Source organism: Euleptes europaea, chromosome 16 (assembly GCF_029931775.1).
Source record: "Euleptes europaea isolate rEulEur1 chromosome 16, rEulEur1.hap1, whole genome shotgun sequence".
In the NCBI taxonomy this organism is placed as follows: domain Eukaryota; kingdom Metazoa; phylum Chordata; class Lepidosauria; order Squamata; family Sphaerodactylidae; genus Euleptes; species Euleptes europaea.
This window is the reverse complement of record NC_079327.1, coordinates 43,646,817-43,670,691: the sequence shown is the minus strand read 5'-3', so window position 1 is coordinate 43,670,691 and position 23,875 is coordinate 43,646,817. Positions and strand designations below refer to the sequence as shown.

At 42.9% G+C, this 23,875-nt stretch overlaps 1 protein-coding gene across 4 annotated transcripts in view; it reads left to right on the top strand.

The window, feature by feature from the left end:
* GPM6B (glycoprotein M6B) overlaps positions 1 to 18,397 on the top strand; it is a 150,023-nt gene extending 131,626 nt beyond the window's left edge. For 3 of the 4 annotated variants that reach the window (XM_056861899.1, XM_056861896.1, XM_056861898.1), the window contains 4 exons: positions 11,184 to 11,355; positions 13,254 to 13,327; positions 14,740 to 14,805; positions 17,435 to 18,397. In XM_056861899.1, the coding sequence (XP_056717877.1) occupies positions 11,184 to 11,355; positions 13,254 to 13,327; positions 14,740 to 14,805; positions 17,435 to 17,584 (462 nt within the window). In that variant the 3' untranslated portion in view covers positions 17,585 to 18,397. Of the gene's footprint in view, positions 1 to 11,183; positions 11,356 to 13,253; positions 13,328 to 14,739; positions 14,806 to 15,524; positions 15,999 to 17,434 lie in introns of those variants that run through there. The other variant, XM_056861897.1, reaches the window with a different exon arrangement.
* Positions 18,398 to 23,875: the final 5,478 nt, after the last annotated feature.

Sequence of the window (23,875 nt, the reverse complement as noted above, 5' to 3'; positions counted from 1 at the left end):
GAAGAATCAAACTGGCTTCCAATCACCTTTCCTTCCCTTCCCCTCCCCACAACAGACACCCTGTGAGGTAGGTGGGGCTGAGAGAGCTCTAAGAGAGCTGTGACTAGCCCAAGGTCACCCAGCTGACTTCATGTGGAGGAGTAGGGAAACCAACCCGGTTCACCAGATTAGCATCCGCCGCTCATGTGGAGGAGTGGGGGATCGAACCTGGTTCTCCACATTAGAGTCCACCGCTCCAAACCACCGCTCTTAATCACTACACCACGCTGTTGCTGACAGAGAAGTGTTGGTGAAAAAAGCATTTTGATATTGTTCTATCCCATCTTCATGTGGGCAACCTTAAGATATTTTCAACTGATAACATATGCTTCATTCTATGTGTGGTAGCTAATGGGAACTGTTTGGGACAACCTCATTAAAAAGACAAAAAGGTCATAAAAATATCAGTGCTTTTATAGCTAAATAGTTACTTACCATATAATATTTTCTTTTCCTTCATAAAATTTGCAATTCAGAAAGAAGCGGATTACTTCTAACTGGCATATTCTTGTTAGGCCAAATGTTTATGTGAATATGCTTTGTGTAACATGTTAACATAGGTATATTTAGGTGTCTGCTAGTACTAATCTCTCAACTCATTGTGTGAGGCTTGTCTGGGATATTTTGATTCGTATATCCTTATCCCTTACTGAGCAGCTGCGTAGCAGGGGGTCTTGGAATGAGATCCCACTGGAATCGTTGTGCTCGAAAGACGGAAAGCTTGTAAACCAAAAAGCCAGAGTTAGATCCCATCCCTGATCCAAGATAACTTATAAAGATTTAGACTTTCCAGATTATCAATTTGTAATCCTTGCCTCAGAGCCTCAAAATTCTCATTATTGTTCAGAAGCCTCATGTGAGCAGGGACTCCAATTTAAGCCTCATCTCGCACACATACCCTCTTTCACATAGATTGACGCTACTCAGAGTGTATCAGCAGGTTCTTCTACTTGGTTTCAACAGAAATTGGGGTGTTGACACAGTCACATCTTCAGCTAGCTTTCAGAAGAACCGCAGCTCGTCACCACACATGAGCCTCAGCAATGAAGCATCCGTCCCAGCAACAGTGTTCATGAACAAGAGCCAGAGGAGGGCCAAACTAGATGGGTTTGTTTTTAAAGAGTTCGGTCCGGGTTCCCAGCCCCAGGCTCAGATTCCCCACAACAACGCAGCAGCTGCAGGGAAATGGCTTTTAAAAAACAAAGGACCCAGGTGGGTCTCTGACGGAGAGGTGGGGGGTGGAGTGAGGGGCCTGGAACCAGGATTTACTGGACTGAATCCTGTTTTCATAAATTAATCACAGTTAAAAGTATATGTGTTATGAGCCCCGTGGCGCAGAGTGGTAAGCTGCAATACTGCAGTCAAAAGCTCTGCTCACGACCTGAGTTCGATCCCAACGGAAGTTGGTTTCAGGTAGCCGGCTCAAGGTTGACTCAGCCTTCCAACCTTCTGAGTACCCAGCTTGCTGGGGGTAAAGGGAAGATGACTGGGGAAGGCACTGGCAAACCACCCCGTAAACACAGTCTGCCTAGTAAATGCTGGGTTGTGACGTCACCCCATGGGTCAGGAATGACCTGGTGCTTGCACAGGGGACTGCCTTTACCTTTTAAAAGTATATGTGCTTTCATGTGATGCCGGAATCAACCATTGACTCTTTCTCCACACAGACAACGGTGCTGATTTAGTGATATGGTAGGTTAGGGAGGGTGTTGAGATCCAGAATGTCCCAGTTAACATTTTCAGAACTCCACACGCAGGGTAACCTGAGGTTTCTTAAGTACGAGGGATCATTTTGGGACAAGCTGTCCCTGTACAAAAGAGATGGGCTCCACTCAAACGGCATTGGAAACAATATTAGACCAATAAGAATGCTCGTCTGTTGCAGACGGATTGCTCTTACCCCTCCCTTTTTTCCCTTTTCTGTACCCTATATCTATAATAAATAAAAGAAATTATATAATAATAATAATAATAATAAAAGAAACAAGATTGCTCACAATTGTGAGCAAAAAGGCTACAGAGCAGCTTTTAAACTGAATTCTGGGGGAAAGCCAACAAGAATGGAAAAGAATCCAGTTTGAGATTACTCATCCCTAATGAATGATGGTGTGAATGAATTAGAGGATCATAAGAGAGTAAAGTTGAATTTGGCAATTAGTATACAAAAAGAAATGACAGTCCTTTGAAGAGACCAATGAGTCATAAGAAAATTTGCACACGAAAGTAATATTTGGAGAGGGATGAAAGATATTTGGTATTTTGTATGTTGTCTCTGTATCAGATTTTTACCATGCCCTTCCTCTGAAGAGTTTAGGTCATAGTTCTGCACTCCCCATATTGTCATCACAACAATTCTGTGACGATGATTAGCATACAAAAAATCACAACTTCACAAATATATTAATAGGATCTGAACTGGCAGTGACTAACCAGGAAAAAAATCAAGTTCACAATGGATAGCTCAATGGAAATGTCTAATCTGTGTCGGGCAGCAGTAAGAGAGGCAATTTTCATTCTAAAGGCTGTTATGAATTTTTTTTTTTAATGTCTATATAAAACCAGTGGTGCAACTGTATTTGGAAAACCGTTCTGGTTGCTGGAACATGGAACTAAACTTATGAAGTGGCTAGAACACCTTCCCTAGAAGAAAAGATTTAAGCAGCCAAGACCATTCATGACAGAGGAAAAGTGATAGGACTCCATGTCCAGTTAACTGGGACAAAGGTTCAATTGCTGTTTTAGAAAAGGGAAGTACTTTAAGACAAGAGGACTTTATCCAAAATTCAGGGGAAATGTGTTAAGTGAAAAAGTCAAGATGACTTCTTCTAAACAGTAATTTTAATATACTTTCCCTTTCAGAGGAAATGTATTTTGAGTCAAGGAATCTGTTCTATAATTGTAAATTATCCACTGAAATTTTCTGAAATAGTTTTAATTGTTCATAAGTTGTTGTGTGTGTCTTGGATTCACTGGGGCATTTTGGAGTCGCACTCTGTGGGTGGAAATCCCTCCTTTCATCTTTTCACTGAAATGCCTTTAATTTTCCATTTGTGTAACTCACTGAGGTATCACCAGCAATGGGGGGAAAAACTCCCACCATCATCCAGACCCTCAGAATCATTACTTCTGTATGAGCCTGCCTCATCACTGGACGTTGCATGATAATGTCACTTTGAGTTGTTAGGAAAAGCAGGTTTACTGAAACACAGCAATCAGCAGGTTGTTTGTATGGGAATCTGCCCCTGGCCCAACAATCTTCTAGGAGAATCAAGTTTACGGTGGTTCAGAAATATGCATATCCGCTAGTTTACTCTTACTTCAGTTAGTGGAATTCGAGATCAAAAGCAAGTCAATGGGTTCACTTTGTCACCACTTAAAAGCTTGGGGTCCAGTTGATTTTATCTTAGTCTGACCGCCCCAAATCTTAAATATTACTGGGAGAGGTAATTAGAAAGCATGGCTGATAAAGTCTATACTTCATATGTCTTCACTGCATGTTCAAAGGCAATTTTTTAATGTAGAAAATTACACTGACCCCATGTGTCAGTGAAGAAATGGAAGTGCCTCAGCAGTTTCTTTGGAACACAATGCCTCACAATCCACCCACCACTTTCTCTTCAGCCTGAGGCATGCACTCAGCCTTGTGTGCTACATATACTGCCATTACTACCACATTCTTACATTTAGCATCAGTCATAGGTTTTCTTTCATACCCATAATTCAAATTTGTGAGCAAATGTAGGAATTATTGAACCTGCTTCTGGGTAGTACTGAGAACCTCACAAGAAGATACAAAAGTTATTTTTAATTGAGTGCATTTAATTGGGAGTTGCTGGGCCATAGCACTGCATTCAGTTCTCTGGAAGAGCTGCAGATGTTGGCTTGCTGAGCTTGTGGAAGTCTTTTGATCTGAGTTTTCTTTCCATCCTCAAGTATGGGTTTCTGTTCCTGGATACGTCTCACCAGAGTACTGTGTATCTGTCTGTAGCATTTGTGAAGAAACCTTATCTCCCAGGCTATTGCATGCCTTGAGAAGACAAGTGAGAGAGCCTTATTGGCAAAATCTCACATGAAGTCTTTGTCAGCTTGTTTTTCACTTGGTTCAGCCAAGTTCAGCTTTCTCAACTAGCTGTAGATCTGAGGCAATCATTCGAGAATGAAAGTCTGACAGTAGGTTTTGTCCAGGGTTTCCAACCTCCAGGTGGGACCTCAGAATCCCCCAGAATTACAGCTCATCTCCAGACTAGTGAGATTAGTTTCCCTGGAGAAAATAGATGTGACATTGTGCCCCACTGAGGTCCCTTTCCTCCCCAGGCTCCATCTCCAAATATCCAGGAGTTTCCCAACCTGTATCTGGCAACCCTACCCCCCCATCCCCCATCAGTAGCCAGGGGGGACCTGGCAACCTTAGTTTAGTCACAGCAAATAGATCACAGTCAAGTTCTGAACCATTTCTCATCTGCATTTAATCAAGTGGCAGAACTCTTACTGTGATGTACAGAATATTGCTCGATGTTTGCAGCGATGTGCAGACTAACCCTGACTCTGTTTACAGTTTATATTTCTTATTTGAGTCAGAAGCATTTCCTCATTCATCAGAATGCATACCCAGCTGGTCTTCATCTTGAGCTCTTTGTTCATGGTCAGCAAGTCAAAGGTGAAGGAGCATTAAGTTACCTCTAATAGATGGTGCAAAAATAGTCCCTCATATATGTTCAGGGTTGCTTCCGTAGGACATCAATTGGTGTTCAGCATTCATTGGTGCTGTGAGTGCATAGACATGTGCAGCAGCAACAGAAACTCAACAGACGATTTTCCTCTGCATTTTTCCTTGCCACGGCCCCCTGTGTTACCCATGGTTCCAAAACAAATTCCAACAGGCAATTATTAGTGACAAAAAGGTATGCAGCTTTATTAACAGAGAACAACCCTTTACCCAGTCCAATGACCTTAATAGGATGGGAAGTCATCTCTGGGAGGGAGGCAAGCAAGCGGCTCCTGTCGGGCAGGTCTTCCTCCTCTTTCAGGTGATTCTTCTCGCTGGAGACCCGAGCTTCACTCTTGTCTGGAGCCCCCCCTCTCTCAGCCGAGAGCCAAGGCAGATTCATTTTCCCATCACCAGGTGCTCATTATTTACAGTGCTGTGGGGAAGTTAACCCCCCAAATGCCCTGAGATTGCTCTCACAATGGAGAAGGGCTGCATTGATCACCATCTACCTCCTCGTGAGTACAATAGTCTTCCGCAGTTTCCACTACACCCCCCCCAACCTCCACATTAAAAAAATTACACTGGTGCATGGATGACAAGCAAGGCTGGGAAAGGGGTTTCTCCCCCTCCTCAGCTGCTCGGTGATCAGCCCTTGTCAACTCAGATTTGCCCCCTTTTTCTTCCTTCCCCCTGCAGCCCCCACTGAGAGCACTTCTCGGAAGATTTTCTCGCAGGGACAGGCTTGTGTAGTTTCCCAAGTGTTGCTGCAGTTGCCAGTAGAGTACAGCATCAACGGGGCTTCCACAGGGAAGCTTTCCTGCCCCAGTCCTCTTAGCAGCAGCCATCCCCTCACCACCACTGGCTTTTTTCAGGTTTTTTTTTTTAATATATTGGCAACTGACTATCATTATGTCACTATAATGATCTGTGTATCAAATTCACTAAATTCCCAGCTTTCATTTCAAAAAAAAGATAAGTAGCCTTTTTTCTTGTGGAGATATTCTTTCCCCTTTTATCTCTGCAATGAAAGGGGCTAGAGCTTTTTTTTAAAAAAAAAGAAAGCTGGAAATTCAGATTCCCTGTTAAACAGATTGTTATAATGCTATTCAGTTGCCAGTTAAAAACAAAACGTCTCCCACCTACACACCAGTGGCAGAGGGAAATGGCTGCCATGGAGCAGGGAACGTTGTTGTGCTGTAGATGGAATTGGGAAAATCTGGACTTTCCCAACTAGATAGCAGCCATCCAGGCTTTGCTGCAATCTTTCTCAAAACTTCACAGCAAATCAAGTTTGGGGAAAAATTGGAGAAATCCTGGGGAAACCTAGGAGGAGCACAAATGCACCATTATCCTGTGAAGGGTTGCCAGCTCTGGGTTGGGAAATTCCTGGAGATTTGGGGGGTTGAGCCTGGGGAGGGTGGGGTTTGGGGAAGGGAGAGACCTCAGAGGGGTATAATGCCATAGAACAGGCCAGCTGAAAGGTGGGAGAATTAATGTCACTTCTGGGTTTCCATAGAGTTTTTGGAGAAATTGTAGAGTGTCCCCTTCACTTCTGGGATAAAACCCGGATGCTGTTGGGTTAATAATAAGTGACATTATTGCACTGATCATCCCCTCCCAGCCCCACCACAACAAAGCTCCTGCTGGTGGCAAAGGAGGACCTGGCAACCCTAAGTGGAGACCAGCTGTAATTCCAGGGGATCTCCAGCCACCACCTGGAGGCTTTTAAATCAAAATAACAGCACGTAAGCTCATTTATATATACAATTTACTGATATAAAGTTCAAAGTTAACAAAATCAAAAATAATACTCCATAGAGAAGTCCAAGAGAATCTAATGTTCTGTTTAGTCACAGTAGAACAGGTAAATTCCAGAAATTCCTGAAAATCTACCTAACACAAAATGTATAGGCTGATTCACCAATTAAACATCAAAAATCAAAAGTGAATTATTCTTCAACAGCAACAAACCAAAACAAGACGACACCTCTAGTTTGGTGGTCATTTCGCATTCACTTTTGATTTTTGATGTTTAATTGGTGAATCAGCCTATAAATTTTGTGTTAGGTAGATTTTCAGGAATTTCTGGAATTTACCTGTTCTACTGTGACTAAACAGAACATTAGATTCTCTTGGACTTCTCTATGGAGTATTATTTTTGATTTTGTTAACTTTGAACTTTATATCAGTAAATTGTATATATAAATGAGCTTACGTGCTGTTATTTTGATTTAAATTAACATTGTCAGCACAGGTTTATTGTTTGTGACCACCTGGAGGCTGGCAAGCCTAGGAGGGAATCGGGAAGAAAACCTTCCCAACAGCATCCGACCTATGTGGAAAAAGTCAGTTGGGCACCAGTTCCACTCTGCACTCTGTGGCCATTTATTCATGGGAGGTTTTGCCTTGGATTTGCCACTCTCTGGATGCACATTTTCCCCATCCAAATTCTCAGAACTCAACAATAAGCCCCCATGCAGAGTTTTGAGAATTCAGATGGGGAAAATGTGCATCTACAGAGCAGCAAATCCGAGGCAAAACCTCCCGTGCATAAATGGCCTTAGTTTGAAAAATGAGAGTGAGCTGCATAGCATGACCATAGCCCAACAGAGAAGGGCTCCCATTTGGAGCTCTGAGGGGAGGGGAGAAAAAGGGAGTGATTCTCAGCCACCAACTACTGATCACAGGGCAGCGGGCAGGGTGGTGGTGGGGAGAACCTGCTCCAATGCTGAGGTGGTAGTGGTAAAAAGCCCTTTTGTTGTGGGGGGAGAAATGGCAGCCAGCAGGGGATGGAGGGGATAAATTGCAGGAGGAAAGGTATCAGCTGGATATTAGGAAAACATTTTTACAGTAAGAGTTGTTCGACAGTGGAATCAGCTACCTAGGGAGGTGGTGAGCTCCCCCTCCCTGGCAGTCTTCAAGCAGCAGCTGGACAAACACTTGTCAGGGATGCTCTAGGTCAGGGGTCCTCAAACTTTTTAAACAGGGGGCCAGTTCACTGTCCCTAAACACTGTTGGGGGCCGGACTATAGTTTGAAAAAAATATGAACAAATTCCTGTTCACACTGCACATATTTTATTTGTAGTGCACAAAAAATAAGAGAAACAATGCAATATTTAAAATGAAGAACGATAGCAAGTGATGCAAGTGTTCATCAGTTAGTCTGGATCTGGTTGGAGATTTCAGATGTTTCATTCGGGGAAAAGTCTGTTCACAGATATAGGTGCTGCCAAAGATGGTTGCAATTTTGAGTGCATGGTTCCTGAGATTAAGATATGTCTCAGAGGGGAGAGATGCATAGAAATTAGTAAGGCTGCTTGATTTGAATGCTTTTTTCAGAGAGTCACAATTCTGTAGTTCGGCCAATTCCATTTGGTAAATCGGATCGACATTTTCAATGTCAAGAGAAAATGGGTTCTGGAAAAGCTGTATGTCCTGTTCATGGATATGAAGCTCTTTAAATCTAATTTGAAACTCCTTTTGTAACATTTCTAGTAAATCCACACATGTTTTGTTTGGGAATGCAACTTTCCGTCTTTCTCACAGGGACTCAAGGAGGATTACGTAAAGTGAGTCAACACAATCAACCAAATTGGATATCCAATAAACCAGGGGTCCCCAATGCAGTGCCCCTGGGTGCCATGCACCCACCAAGTGTTTTTAGAAAGTGGTTATAGGTTGTATGAGCAGTGTGGAGAAGGTGACAGTATCAGACTAGAATGGGCAAGGACTTGAGTTCAAATCCTGCCAACAACATAGAATCTTGGAGTTGGAAGGGACCACCAGGGTCATCTAGCCCAACCCCCTGTGCAATGCAGGAAATCCACAGCTCCCTCCCCCCACACACACCCACAGGGACCCCTACTCCATGCACACAGTCACATGCACACAGAGGGCAATTTCATATTTACTGAATAACACACTTTCAATCCACATTCAATGCACTTTAACAATCGTTTGCAAGTGGATTTTGCAGTTTCACACAGTAAAACTCAGCTGCAAAATGCATCGGCAGTGGACTGAGAGTGCATGTGTGAACGCAACCCAGGAAGAGCCCGCCCCCGTGCCACACATGAAAAAAACCCCAGCAGACACCGCCACAAGACACGCGTCAGCCGCTTCCACACGTGCACCCCTCCTCCACTGCTCGGTCTCTACCCAACACTCGCCCCACCCAGCTCTAAGCTCCGCCCCTGCCACAGGACATGCGTCAGCCCCTTCCACACTTGCCCCATCCCACCCCTTGGTCCCTGCCCAACACTTGCCTCGCCCATCTCCAAGCTCTGCCCCCGCAACAGGGGCACGCAGAGAGACACGCAGGCAGGGCCCCCGCTCACGCATCCACACATTAAGCGCGCCTTCCCCACTCATGCAGCGCAGCACATCGGTCACTTTGGGCGGGCGTCGGTGGCCCCCCTCCCGAAGAAGGCCGGAGCGGCGGTGGCTGCTGCTGCTGCTGGCGTCGGCCGAGGCTGTCCAGCTGGCCGGGCCCCGGCAGGCAGGCACGGCAGCAGCACCCGGGCCCCCCAGCCTCCGCCGCCTCCTCCTGCCTCTCCTCGCAGCTGCCACAGACGCCCAGGTGCCCAATGTTGCCGAGGCTGCGGCCGCCGCCACCATCTTCTCGCAGCCCAAAGACCCCGCCCCTCGGCCCTGCCCAACCAATCCATAGTCATGAGCTCCAGGCGAGCGCGGGCCGTGGACCTTCTCGCCTTTTTATGTACGCTTGAGGAAAAGCCACGCCCGCTCTGAAGAACGGGGGAAACAGCCCCCCCTTAATATTAATCGGCAGTGAAACGCCTCACGCGCTATTTGTTTTTCCTTCATGGTCACGCACGGGCGCGTGCGCACAATCTGTGTGAGAGAGAAAGAGAGAGAGAGAATGTGTGTCTCTCCCCCTCACCCCCACCCCGAGTTTTTAAACTGACTTCCTCCCAGCATTACCTTACGGCTGCAATTTTCTAAAGGGGCCGGGTTCAGGACCCTGACGGGCCGGATCCGGCCCGCGGGCCGTAGTTTGAGGACCCCTGCTCTAGGTTGATCCTGCGTTAAGCAGGGGGTTGGACTAGGTGGCCTGTATGGCCCCTTCCAACTCTATGAAGGCTGTAGGCAGGAAATTTACAAATGCTGAACCTCACATTGCCAGCAAATAAGCAAGCCTGCTTGGACTGTGATCCTTCAAGGAAGATCATAGCAGAGCAAGTTTGGGAAACAACATGGGGACCCACAGAAAGTGGGCAGTTGGAGGCTGATGCCATGTGGATGCTCTAGGGGGTCAATTTCTCCATATTGACAGCCAAACCCAGCAGCCTGAAAGCAGCTCTGCTCTCAGAGAAAGAAGAAACCTGTAGCCAGAACTGCTTCCCATGCCTGTCACTGTCATTAGCTTGTAACCACGGTAGCATCATGCTTAGGGATAGACCATGATTTCTTCCAGTGTTTGGGTTCTCAAGACATGGCTATCTGGAACAATATTTGTTAAAACAAGAATGTTGAATAAATCTGATCCGTTGAAGTTCAATATATAAAGAAACAGTGTAAATTGAAGGAATCTAAGAATGCCAGGTGAAAATCCTGCAAGGCTCCCATTTTTCAGTTGTACTACTAGTCTTAATTGCCAAGCCCTGAAATAATTGACACGTGTTTGTTTTTAGTGCAGTTACCGTGCAGCACATGGGGGTTGAGGGCTGTGGGCAGGGAGTTTCAAAAATCTGAGTTGCACAAAGGCACCACAATGCTGAGGGGAATCAGGGAAAGAAGATGACATTTCCCAACAGCATCTAGCCAGGGGCAAATAACCCATGTGGAAATGGCTGGTGTTACGTGGGCAGCCTCCTAGCACATCAGGAGCAAAGCTGAAACAACCTTGAACTCAAAAGGATTCACCAACCCAGCCACATAAATGATCAACAAACCATCATCCACCTTGCTTGTTGCACTGAGTCTGGGGCGCACTGAGCCGCCATCTGTCATGTAACTGAGAATAATATGTGGGTCCACTGGTAGAAATTGTGTCCTTCATCATATAAGTTTTAATTTTTTAAAATGTTTCCTCTGTCTCTCTTTTTTTTTATTAAGACATTGCAGACAGTGTACCCCTGTAACTATTATTGGCTCCCAACCTGAAAAGCAGAAGCCTGCATAAGAAATCCTAAGAAATCCTCCAAGACAGATTAATGCTGTTCAGCAAGCCAGGCGGGGTTTTTTTTTAAAGAGTTTTTTAAAGATTAACATGGAGAGTCTGTGCCTGTATGGTCACTGCAGTGCCTGGTACATACCTGGAAGGAAAGGACCATACTGGCAGTAAGGTGTAGGACCTGTGCTGCCTTCTTGGGTTTGTTCGTAGTCCCATAGTCCTGCCGCCACCTGACTCTGCCAAGGAGTCACTGCAAATCAGGAGCTGTGTGTAAAACATGTCTCTCTGTTTCCTTTTCACAGTTTGTTTTCCTCACCTACGTTCTGGGGGTCGCCTGGCTCGGAGTCTTTGGCTTCTCTGCAGTACCGGTCTTTATGTTCTATAACATATGGTCGACCTGTGAAGTCATCAGATCCCTCCCGGCAAATATGACAGCTTCAGCAGACCAGATCTGTGTGGATGTCAGGCAATACGGTACTTATTTTAATCCTGATTAAATGCTTTGATCCTCTTTCCTTGTCCTGTCTTCAGCAGGGTAGGAGGAATGGGAAAGCAAGCAAGTGTGGAGTCGCTGAACATGTCATTACTTTTTTCAATTAATGCAGATTGCGCTGACCTCTTTCCAGATGCATCTAGTTGATCAGCATTTGGCAAGGCATTTATCTAAAGTGATTTTATGGCTGTTATCCGCATTACAATATCAGGCTTAATAATAAAACAATCAGCAAAATAAACTGCTTAAGCAAGCCTGACCCCATGATCAAATAGCTAGAAAACATATCAAGCTAGTCTCTTGGATTAGAGTCTTCAGTGTGTTCTTATTTACTGTTTCTGTAACAATCTGAATTATGTATGCAGCTCGTCAAACCAGGTTCCTTCTTCATTCCCATTTTAGAGTGGATGTAGTAAAGCAACCAGCAAATGTGTAGTTATAGCATGGCTGTGAGTCAAGCTAGAGTTCTGCTCTAAAAAATATCCAGAATTCTGTTTCTTGCCCAATTCTTTAGAACTGTAATGTTTGTTTAGTGTGATTATGAGTGTGCGGGAGGGGGGAGATATGTACTTACACATGAATGCATGAATCTGCCTTATACTGAATCAGACCATTGGTCCATCAAGGTCAGTACTGTCAAAGTAGACAATACCTTGATGGATCACGGGACTGACAGCAGTTCTCCAGGGTCTCAGGAAGATGTCTTTCACATCACCTAATCCTTTTAACTGGAGATTCTAGGGATTGAAATTGGGACCTTCTGCATGCAACGAAGATGCTTTACCACTGAGCCATGGCCCCACCCCAGTTAAGGGCACAGCTAGATGTTACGGCATCGACAGGTCTGACCTATGGACATGGCTGCCATTTTATAGCTGGACTCGGGTGATTTAAAAATGCTATAGGGGCCTGATGGGGCCCACAGTGCAGCATGACTCTTTCCCCCCTCCTCAAGTGCTAAAAAACCCACAGGGAGCAAAGGGGGGGGGGGAAAGAAAGATACCAAGACAATAAGGCAGAAGGGCAATAAGTAGATGAGGACAGAAGCAGAACATGGTAGAAGTGGAATCCCTTGATCCTTATATGCCCCACTCAGATTCCATTTGGTTTTCAGGCCCTCCCCAAGTTTTTTCAGTTTCTCTGCCATCATGAGGGCGAGGGCATCCTTTGTTTCTCTTTAAATGGAAGAGACTTTTTTCAAGATTCTGCTGGGCCAGGTTTTGGAGATCATGCTTCAGTTTTGCAGATAACTACAAGCTATACTCTCCAGCTAGGTAGCTTGCGTGGTCTTGGTGTCAATGTCTTTTTAGCCGCAGAAATAAGCTCGGGGTTTTTTTTGAGACAATTTTGTAAATGATTCCTACTCTAAGGAAGGCAATTATCAAGATGTCTGTGTCATCCATGTGTGATCAGGTGGAGTGATGGTAGTGATTTGGCAGTGAACCAAAGCAGCAAGGGGATGAAGTCGGAGTGAGGTCATTAGAGGCGGCTGCACCTGCAACCTCCACTCCTGAATTTAAAGCAACTCTTTAAAAGTTGGGGACACCTCAGCAATCCCTTTACTGAACCAGTATAAGCAATAAGCACGGCATATGACAGCGTCCGTAGTGACTAAAACAACCATTTGTCTGCCATATGGGAATCCTAGATCTGAGAACATCTTTTGGCAGGGGGAATGGATCCTGGATGTAGAAAAAGTACACAGTCTGAGTGATTTTATACTTGCTTCTGCCAGCTCCAGATTGAACTGGTCAATGTGTGGGTGCACAGTGAAGGAACACAACTTGCATGTAGGTGGGGAAGGGAAATGGATTTCAGGAAAGGAGAATGATATCATCCCACTGCTCTAATATGTTTTCTTTTGGTATTTTAACTTCAGGGATTATCCCTTGGAGCGCTGTACCTGGCCGGGCATGTGGGTCAGCCTTAGCGGAAATGTGCAACACACCTGAGGTAAGGGAGGCTACAGCTCTCATGCTTTCTTGCTCATCCCCATACAAAAGCATATGTTGACAACTGGGACATAATTGTGTTTGCCAGCCTGTCACAGCATGCAAAAAAAGAAAAGAAAAAGGTCAAGATTGTTAATCATCCAGAATAAATGACAAAGTGTCTTGTGGTGTCCTGAAGACTTCTGTCTGGAGCACTTCTTGTCACACCAGACTACATTATGGATAGACAGGAGAGAGAGAAAAGTGAACTGAGATCCATTCTAGACCAGGTTGTGGCACCAAGAGCTGTGCCAAATTTGGGTAGAATGGGTCAATATATGGCAAATGCTTGGAGGCAGCCTATACTTGTGTTGCGCCACAGTGGCTTCCACTTCTGATGATGTTTTAAAAATCAGTGGTTAATAAAGATGCCACTTTTATTTTGAAGGAGAGGCAGCAATGAGGTGGGGGTGGAAAGTGCCGTTAAGTCACAGCTGACTTATGGAGACCCCATAGGGTTTTCAAGGCAAGAGACGTTCAGAGGTGGTTTGCCGTTGCCTGCCTCCGTGTGGGCTGAGAGAGTTCTAAGGGAACTGTGACTGGCCCAAGGTCACCCAGCAGCCTTCATGTGGAGGAGTGGGGAATCGAAGCCGGTTCTCCTGATTAGAGTCCACCGCTCTTAACCACTACACCAAGCTGGCTCTCGAGCATGAGGTATTACTCTCAAAATACATCCTCTCTCCTCCATAGAAAAGTGTTAGGCTTATGTTGATATAGCTGGGATAGCTTTGAACCACAAAGCCCCTTATCTGTGTATAGCTGCAGAGTGGTCTGTATTTAGGCATCACTCATGGCCAGGTATGTTGGGTAACTTTTGCCTTATTGCCCTGCTTTCTTGGTGTATTTCATCTGTTATGTCGTTGGCATATACATACCAAAAGTATGGGCCAGGCAGCTGCAGTGCATGTATATGGGCCAGAGGAGCTGAGAGTGGCAATGGTGCCCCTGTGCACATTATTTTTTTCCCCCAAAGAAAGATCATTTCATGCACTTGAATTTCTCCATGCATGTATATTGTTCCTCGATCAGTCTGGAAGAAGACTAGTATGTAACGATTTTACTCAATGGAACCATCCATTCATGGTTGAAGCCACAATCACCCTGTGCAGCGTCTGTAACGGACTTTGGCAGCACTTGCCAGTGTCACCGATCTCATCAAAGTGTACATGACTGAGCTTACAGTGCCAGAAGTAATTATATTGTTGTTGCATAGACGTGACTGTCCCTTCAGAAATATGTATTTCTCAGTGCCTACACATCTTGGAATCGCACTTTACTCCATGGTAAGCAGCCTCCTTAGAGCTGGGTTAAGATGTTCTGGTGCGCAACAAAACATCTGAAATGATTCCCCCCCCCCTCCTTACTGTGTTATAGTTTTATTTGTCTTACCACCTGTTCATTGTGGCCTGTGCGGGAGCTGGTGCGACTGTCATAGCCCTGGTGAGTACATAATCTATTGCCTCTTCTTAAAATAACAATCGACTCCCTTTTCTGAGGCAGCCATTCAAATATTATCGATTACTTTAAACCGATGCTTTTTGGTTCCTGGCCATAGTTTTCTCAGGACTTTCCAAGTAGCAGGCAAGTGCTTGTGTTTCCCAGGGACACATTGCAGCAAAGCAAGCTTTGCAAATAGTTTTTGCTATATTGTTTAAACCCCCCCTCACCCTATTGCATGGCCAACTTTTATGGAATTTTCTGACTAGAAATATTTTGTAGTCTGTAGAATTTACGGCATTTCAAATTTTTTCTATCTTTGGAAATCTTTTTTTTTTAATACTCCTGTCGTTCCTTCCTTTAAGTGTTGGGAGTATGAAAGCTTTCTTTTGGTTGCCTAGAGGTAGGCAAATTTACTAAGCAACTCAAACCATTCAGCAAATTGGAACTAGAGGGACTAATGGGCCCATTACAGTTGAGGCATTGTTTCAACCGCCAGTTTTTAATCTTGTCGGCCAAATTCAGGTGAAGTAATGAATTATTGCTGGGCTTCCCTCTGCAGCAGCCAGGCCCGCCTAGTTAGTGGATCTAACAAGGGGTTTCCACAGCTCTCATTTGAAATCATTGCCTGCCACTGTACTTTTTGATTCTAACACAAAGAACTGCCTCAAGGGGCTAAAGAACTTGTTTCTTACATGCTGTATTTTGTTCTCTTCCACCAGCTGATCTACATGATGGCTACCACATATAACTATGCTGTTTTGAAGTTTAAGAGTCGGGAAGATTGCTGCACTAAATTCTAAATTGCCTAAGCCCAGTAAAGAGCTGCATTCTGTAGCTTGAAATACCACTGACACCCTAGACTAAGAGTCTAGCTTTTGAAGTTTGTTTCAGTCAATTGTAAATAGCTTTAGTAAGCATCTGTTAAGCATATTAGATTAATACAAACTATTTCTTGTATATGAATAAGAATGTGGGTGAGATCTGGCTGCTTTCTAGACTATGAGAGGGTGCAGTTATTTTCAGCTGTGTTGTAAATCATCCTTTTAAAGGAAGGAGGGCTTTTGTTTTAACAAACTATTTTTCTAACTATCATCTCTGAAACAATTACTGGATCAATTTAAGGGCCTGTAATAAGTTATTTTATGCCTGCTGTTCACTAATCTGAAAAATAATAAAGCATCTGTTCTACAATAGATGACATGCAAAAGGACAAGCTTGATTATTGGTAATAGCCAGCGACTGCCCTGAAGTTCAAGACGCTTTCACAAAGTACCGCTCCGTAAAAACTGTTTCCCATTTGCCTCTTATCTCCACCATATAAAATAAAAACAGTCTCAGTTTCCAAGCCCGTTTACCAGAAAACCCCGATAAATGAGGCTTTCGCTGGTCAAATGCTTTGAGACACAATTAATTTGGCTCACTGAAACAGTCTCTTGATGAGTTGAAATACCAGCTCATTTTTTTCTCTCCAGAATACAAAGCCCACCCAGTTCTCTAGCTGCAGCATGTAAACACATCTCCAGTCCTTTTGCTCGGTCCCCTGCCTATGAGAAAGAGCAGATATTGGCTGCACTGTGGCACCGCTTATGTGCCACTGAAGTCTGTTTCAATGGCTCTGTCCCAATGCGTAATAATTGGCTGACGTGGCATATTCTTTGACATGGGAAGATGACAGGCAACTGTATTTTCTTCTAGTCAGGAAGGAACTACTTCTAGGAGGAATAGGGTTGCCAACCTCCAGGTACTTGTAATGCAAATGGAACTATATTCATATAAGAAATAAGTGCAAAAAACGTGAATACAAAAATGTGAATACAAATGTTACAAACGGAACAAGTTGGAGTCAAAGATTGACTGATTGTGAGAAGTCCGCGAATTGTATAGTACTGAGCAGCCGATAGGAGCTGTCTCATTTATGTGTTGTTGTTCCGTTTGTAACATTTGTATTCACATTTTTGTATTCACGTTTTTTGCACTTATTTCTTATATGAATATAGTTCCATTTGCATTACAAGAGCCTTGTACTATTTATTCTCTCAGCCTTGCTTTTTGGTACTTGTGCATATTTCTTTAACCTCCAGGTACTAGCTGGAGATCTGCTATTACAACTGATCTCCAGCTGATAGAGATCAGTTCACCTGGAGAATATGGCCGCTTTGGCAATTGGACTCTATGGCATTGAAGACCCTCCCCAAACCCCGCCCTCCTCAGACTCCACCCCAAAAACTTCCTGCGGGTTGCCAAGAGGGATCTGGCACCCCTAAGGAGGAAGGAACTTTCAAAAATGTCTACATATGATTTTCCTGAGCCCATAATGTGGGGGGGGGGAGTTGGGGGGGAACTATGACAACTTCAAGTTGCTCTGGTAGGCTTCAGCATGTAAACTTGCTAAGTCTCTTCTGCATTATGTTCTTCTGCATTAACTGCTTTCGTTCCTGTTTCATACTAACTTTTGCCAGCTGTTCCTTAATAGAATGAAGCATGCAACATTCTGGAGACCTTTTAGGAACCCTCTTGTCTGTCCGCTTAATATTTAATAATGTAGAATAACTTTTGTATTAATCTGACTCACTGCCTGCTTTGCCTCTTGACATGCTCACTAGCCATCATGCTCACCCTTCTCTTCCAGATCCACTTCCTCATGATACTCTCCTCTAACTGGGCCTACTTAAAGGATGCAAGCAAAATGCAGGCTTACCAGGAAATCAAAGCAAAAGAAGAACAGGAGCTGCAGGATATCCAGTCTCGGTCCAAAGAGCAACTCAATTCTTACACATAAATGTTTGCCAGAGTCCTTTTCAGAAGAATTTTGTAGCTCTGACAAATCAACACGCAGCTGTTCTGCAGTACAGGTGTCTGTCCAAGCAAATACCGAAGTGTCAAAACTTCATATTCATGCTCCTGGGCCACGTTCATAGGGAAACCTTGCAGTGGATATCCTTCATTCCTTTTAGTACTGAGTTTGGAGTTGGGGGGGATGGGGGGGAGGGTGAGAAACATCCTCATTCTAGGCCACTACACACACACACATAACCAAGTCAGATCTCTTTATGGATGCTCTTGGTAATTATGAAAAATTACTGATGACAAAATGTCTTTCCGAATGGAATACTGCAGTACGTATTCAGCCCTGCAAGGACTAGAAGATTTTAAAAGGCTGTACATAAATTACACAGGCGTAACTAAGATTCTAGTACTTAGCTAGATAAAGGTATTCCTTTTATGCTGAATGCTGATGGTTATGTTTTCAGAAAGTCATAAATCAGCTTATTCAGTCTCTCTCAAAATTAAAACTAGGTTTTGTGGTCTGAATTCCAGAAATGTATTCTGAGCCACTCTCCTTTTTCAACAATGCTATGATGAGCCACTGTTCTACTGCACTTACCTGAGTAAGCTGGGTGCTGAATGTCCCCAAGTTTCATTTTTTTTTTAAAAAAAAGTGTTTGATGGAATGTAGACAGACCCTACGGATCAGGATAATGATTCCCTTCTCTGAAAATAAATGTCAGCTTTGCCTTAATGTTTATTTTCTATAAATGTCTTAAGCATTTATATAGCAGCGGGAGATCATTATCCTGTCTGTTTTATCTAAGTGGAAGCGTTACTTTATTAAACTGACTGATTGAACTGCTTAAAGTGAGATAAGAACTTGTAGATTAAAATATGAAAACCCATAGCCATACCGAGCACTGCTCAGCCACCCATCGGAATTTTGGTGCTCAACACATTTATAGACAGCGCATATTTGTTTTCTCTTACCATAAGACAATGTGGTGTTCAGTAAAGTATTGGGTGCCATTTTAAACCTGTTTCCCACAGAAATCTGCCTTCTAATGTTTTTGGAAACATTCAGTGCAAGCTTGAGTACTAGTGATGGTATATTTTAGTGTGCTATTTAAAAAAAAAACCCTATATAAATGTTGGAGAAAAGTACATCAGTGAGTTTTAAATCAGTAAAAAGACAAGTCCATACATCCATGTTAATGTGTGGTTTGATTTGTTTTGAATGTTTGCTGAATATTAAAATGCTCCTGTAGGCCATGAAGAGTGTATGAAAATAAAAGGAAGCACACATTTCTTTAGGAAGGTTAAATAATAAACGTGGAAAAGAACTTCAGGTATTACCTTGCTTTTTTGTTACATGCTTAATTTTTTTTTTCCGTTTAAAGAGGCAAAATCCTTTGTAGAGCAGATGGAAAAATAGCTTAGTGTTTGTTTTTACCTGTTGCATGAAGGATACCAATTTCTACAGCAATGCAGGTGATGTTCTTTCTAGTTCAGTGTTTGCATAAAGGTAACAGAGTGTCTTAAAGCCTAATTGTTTTCTAATTCTAGGTAGCTATTACTGGGAGTTTTTTGAAGTTTTGTTTAAGTAGTCTAATATTTTTTATGTAAAGAGCATTAAATTTTGCTATGTATAAATTTTTGTAACCTAACCGTGAATCAATATTTTCTATCAGTGCCAAGGGCTTCCTGTAGTTATATCCAAGTGTTACAATAAATATTTGTAGATAATAGAACCAGTATTTTGTGTATGCTTATTTAAGTATCCTTTCAGACCTCATTTGAGTTAGTATAGACAGTCTCTGTGATCTGTGAGGTGATATACAGAATAAGAGGCTTTGCACTACTGGGAAATGAGGAAACTAGTGCAAGCAGAGAGATGCTATATACCTACATCATAAGAACATAAGAAAAGCCATGCTGGATCATACCAAGGCCCATCAAGTCCAGCAGTCCATTCATACAGTGGCCAACCAGGTGCCTCTAGGAACCCCCCAAACAAGACAACTACAGCAGCATCCTGCCTGTGTTCCACAGCACTTAATATAATAGGCATGCTCCTCTGCTACTGGAGAGAATAGGTATGCATCATGACTAGTATTCATTTTGACTAGTAGCCATGGCTAGCCCTACCCTCCTTGAACATGTCCACTCCCCTCTTAAAGCCTTCCAAGTTGGCAGCCACCATATCCTAGGGCAGGGAGTTCCACAATTTAACTATGCATTGTGTGAAGAAATACTTCATCTGTTTTGAATCTCTCACCCTCCAGCTTCAGCAGATGACCCCCATTCTAGTATTATGGAGAAAAGCTTCTCCCTGTCCACTCTCTCCATACTATGCATAATTTTGTAGATCTCTATCATAGCCCTTAACTACCTTAACAGCCCTAAGTGTTTTAACCACTCCAAATAGTTGCTCTAGCCCCTTGATCATTTTGGGTGCTCCTTTCTGCACCTTCGCAAGCTCTGCAATATCCTTTTCTAGGTGTGATGACCAGAACTGCATGCAGTAGTCCAAACGCGGTCTCACAATAGATTTTTACAAAGGCAGTATATAGCAGCAGTTTTATTCTCTATTCCTTGTCTAATTGTGGCCCACATGGAATTTACCTTTTACACAGCAGCCGCACACTGGGTTGACATCTTCATTAAGCTATCCAGTAACACCCCAAGATCCCTTTCTTGGCCTGTTGCTGCCAGCACAGATCCCATCAGTGTATATGTGAAATTGGGATTTTTTGCCCCAATATGCATCACTTTAGACTTGCTCACATTGAATCTCATTTGCCATTTTAATGCCCACTCCTGCAGTTTGGAGAGATCCTTTTGGAGCTCTTCACAGTCCATTTTGTTTTAACCACCCTAAATAATTTGGTGTCATCTGCAAACCTGGCAACCTCACTGTTCACCCCCCAGCTGCAGGTTGAAAAGCACCAGTCCCAGCACAGATCCCTGAGGGACCCCACTGCTCACATCCCTCCATTGTGAGAACTGACCATTGATTCCAATTCTTTGCTTCCCATTTTTCAGCCAGCTCTCAATCCATAAGGGGACATATCCTCTTATCCCATGACTATGAAGTTTGCTTAGCAGTCTTTGGTGGGGGACTTTGTCAAAAGCCTTTTGGAAATCCAAATACACAATGTCCACAGGCTCATTCCTGTCCACATGCTTACTGACACTTTCAAAAAATTCTTAAAAGGTTAGTGAGACAGGACCTACCTTCACAGAAGCCACGTTGGGTTTTTCTCAGCAGGGCTTGCCCTTTTATATGCTTGACAATTCTATCGTTAATAATGCTTTCCATCAATTTATCAAGAACAGACGTTACGCCAACTGGCCTGTAATTTCCTGGGTCCCCCCTGGAACCTTTTTTATAAATGGGCGTTACATTGGTCATTCTCCAGTCCTCTGGTACAGAGGCTGATCTAAGGGACATGTTACATACCATTGTTAGAAGTTCAGCAACTTCATCAACCTACCTCCCCATATGGTACTTTCTATAGAGGCCTATAGAAAGGGCCTATAAGGGATCTAGTCCAAATATCACAGGGAGATTTCTGTTTTCACTTGACATATTCGTTTATAAGAGTTTGCTGTGCTGAGGTGGTAGCTTGCCACTTCGGGAATCCACCTCAAGATTTCAGTGATGATTCTTCTAATTTTTTTAGCTGGTGGCAATTGGAACATTTACATTATGCTCCCAGGAATGAGGCTTTTGGTCATAAAATTCTGATTCAAAACTGTCTGCAAGTATAGAGACTAGCTAGCTAGTTTGTCTGTCTGTGTTTCTCTTTCAAAATAATGGCTTCGACAACTTCTTTTAGATAGCAATGTCTAATGGGATACAGAACCACTGGAGTTCCAGGGGCAGGGGCAAGAGAACACATTGTAATAGGCAAGACTTAAAAAAAATCCTTTATATCATACAGTGCAGACTGTTTTGCACCTACAAAATCCCATGGCGAAGTACTCCTACCAGACTACATCATTAGCAAGTAGCACAGTAAGCTGCATTGTGTAGACCAGGCTTTAGTGTCTCTGGATTGAGTTTCATGATGACTTTTCAATGTGTCTGTCTTATTTATGTGTTTGCCACTCTGCTTATATTCAGTATTTTCTATACAAATTGTCAGAAGGTCAGAAGAAAACCCTGTTTTACTGTTGGGTAGTTTTTATACCTTGTCATTTTATGGACAGTGGCTTATAGATCACGTCAAAATTATAAGCACTAGGCATCAAAAATGTTTTTCAGAATCTTTAAAAGGATACCAGAAAAAACTTCAGATGTCAAAGAATCCAAATATGTCAAGCTACGTCTCAAGGTGCTAATTGGGAAGGTCCTGTTTTCAGCTATTTCTCTTGGGGTTGCTTATTTGTGAACTAAATGTTTTGTCTTATAAGAGCTTTTATTTTACACTGCACATTCAAAGGATAAAAGTTGAAATTCTCATTGTCTCATAGGTCCCCTAAGCCATAATGTAGCCATTCATAAATAGTTATTTTGGTCAGGATCCTGTAAAACAAATTTAGCAGTGTATGAAGAACTTTCTATCCTGCTTTGGCTGCTGCCTGTTAGTCTACAAAGTCCTGGAACTAGCATGGCAGTAGGGAATTCAAAAAATCACTTTCCCTTTCCTGAAGTGCCTCCCGCCAGTGGGAAACTTAAGATCCACAACTTTTTAGAAACCTGGGGTGGTCTTTCTTCATGGACCAAAATTCCTTGGGCTCTACATTAGGCTCTTCCACCTAAAGAAACATGTACACGTGCTTCCTTAAATTAACACACTTAACTGAAACTTTAAACTTGCAAAACAAAGCCATTATCAGTAATTTATCCAATGCCTCACACACACTTGTTTACATTCGTGTCTAAGGGCAGCATCGTTTTACATATATCCAAACCCAAATTATACTATATTATAGATACAATAACCTGATGATTTTTAAAATATGCCCTCAAAACCTTTCTTAAGCCAAGCAGATACATTGGTCTTTTCCCCCTTCTGTTTGTACAAAATTTCTGTGGTCAGGTAGAGTCTGTTTGCACCAGAAGCACCTCTGTCTTAAGAAGGTATTCATCTGTAGCAACTGTTTTAAGAAGTTTATGGTGAGTAAACTTTTCAATCACTGCTGCAAAATACAGTGTGAACAATATGTCAAGCCTTTACAGTTCTAAACTACATCCCATGTTATCATCTGAGGAAGCCTTCAGCCTGCCCCATGATCAAGTGAATTTTGTCATCATGTTCCTAGTCAAAGGAATGGCTACTAAGAACTGGTATCATTTCACTTCTGTTTCACACTACACCATCACCTACTCTCTTACCCTTAAGTACAGAAACATTCAGGATGCAGAGCACAACCACCACCCCCAAAAACCCACTAAGTGGCCTCTGTGTAGGAGACCGAACAAACCCTATGTTTTGATAGCTCCTCATCTTGGCAACAGACACTCGGATCCCTTTTAAGGATGAGAAAACGTACAGATTCTTTTTCTTGGGTGTGGAAACAGTGCCTTGTTGCTTTTTGTTAAGTGAAAGAACAATGTTACTTATGATGCCAGCCATATCCAGGTCTGAAAAATGCTTTTCCCTATGTAAACAACACTAAGAATAATCTTTACAGTCCTGCTAAAGGACTGCCTCATGAGTCTCTAGCAGGCAGGATTACATGAGTATGTAAACTCCAGTGCTTAAGACTTCCACTAGTGAAGACAAGTTCAAATATTCTGCACTTCAACAATAAGTTCATACCTGAGTAACATGACTTTAAAAATGAGAAATGACAAGTACATACTTATTTTATTTTAAAGTGTGCCTATTTTGATAAAGACATCTCACTTGTAAGTACAGTCAATATTTAACTTCTTGAAAAAAGACTGCAACAGTAGAAAAGTTCTCAAACAATGCCCAGTTACAAATCAAACTTATAAAAATATCATAGATATGGTAGATGACCCATTATCAAATCTGTAGAATAAGTGCCAGAAGGCAACCATTTCTGTATTAACTGAAAATTGAGAAGTTATTTTCCATGCTTGCTGTCTTACTACACACGGTTGATTTTAAAAGTCAAACCAATGATTTGTAATGTCTACAGGGGTAGGCGCAGAGAGTTTGCATCCAACTAGTCTAGACTTCAAAATTACTGTTCTTATGCTAATTTGGAATATTTTCGTTCAAGTAAACGTAGTCTTTTGTCGTCTGATTCAAGTCACCAAACAGCTCTCCCACAATTTATAATGACCTTGCAATCAGCTAAAAATATATTCTGATACAGTAAT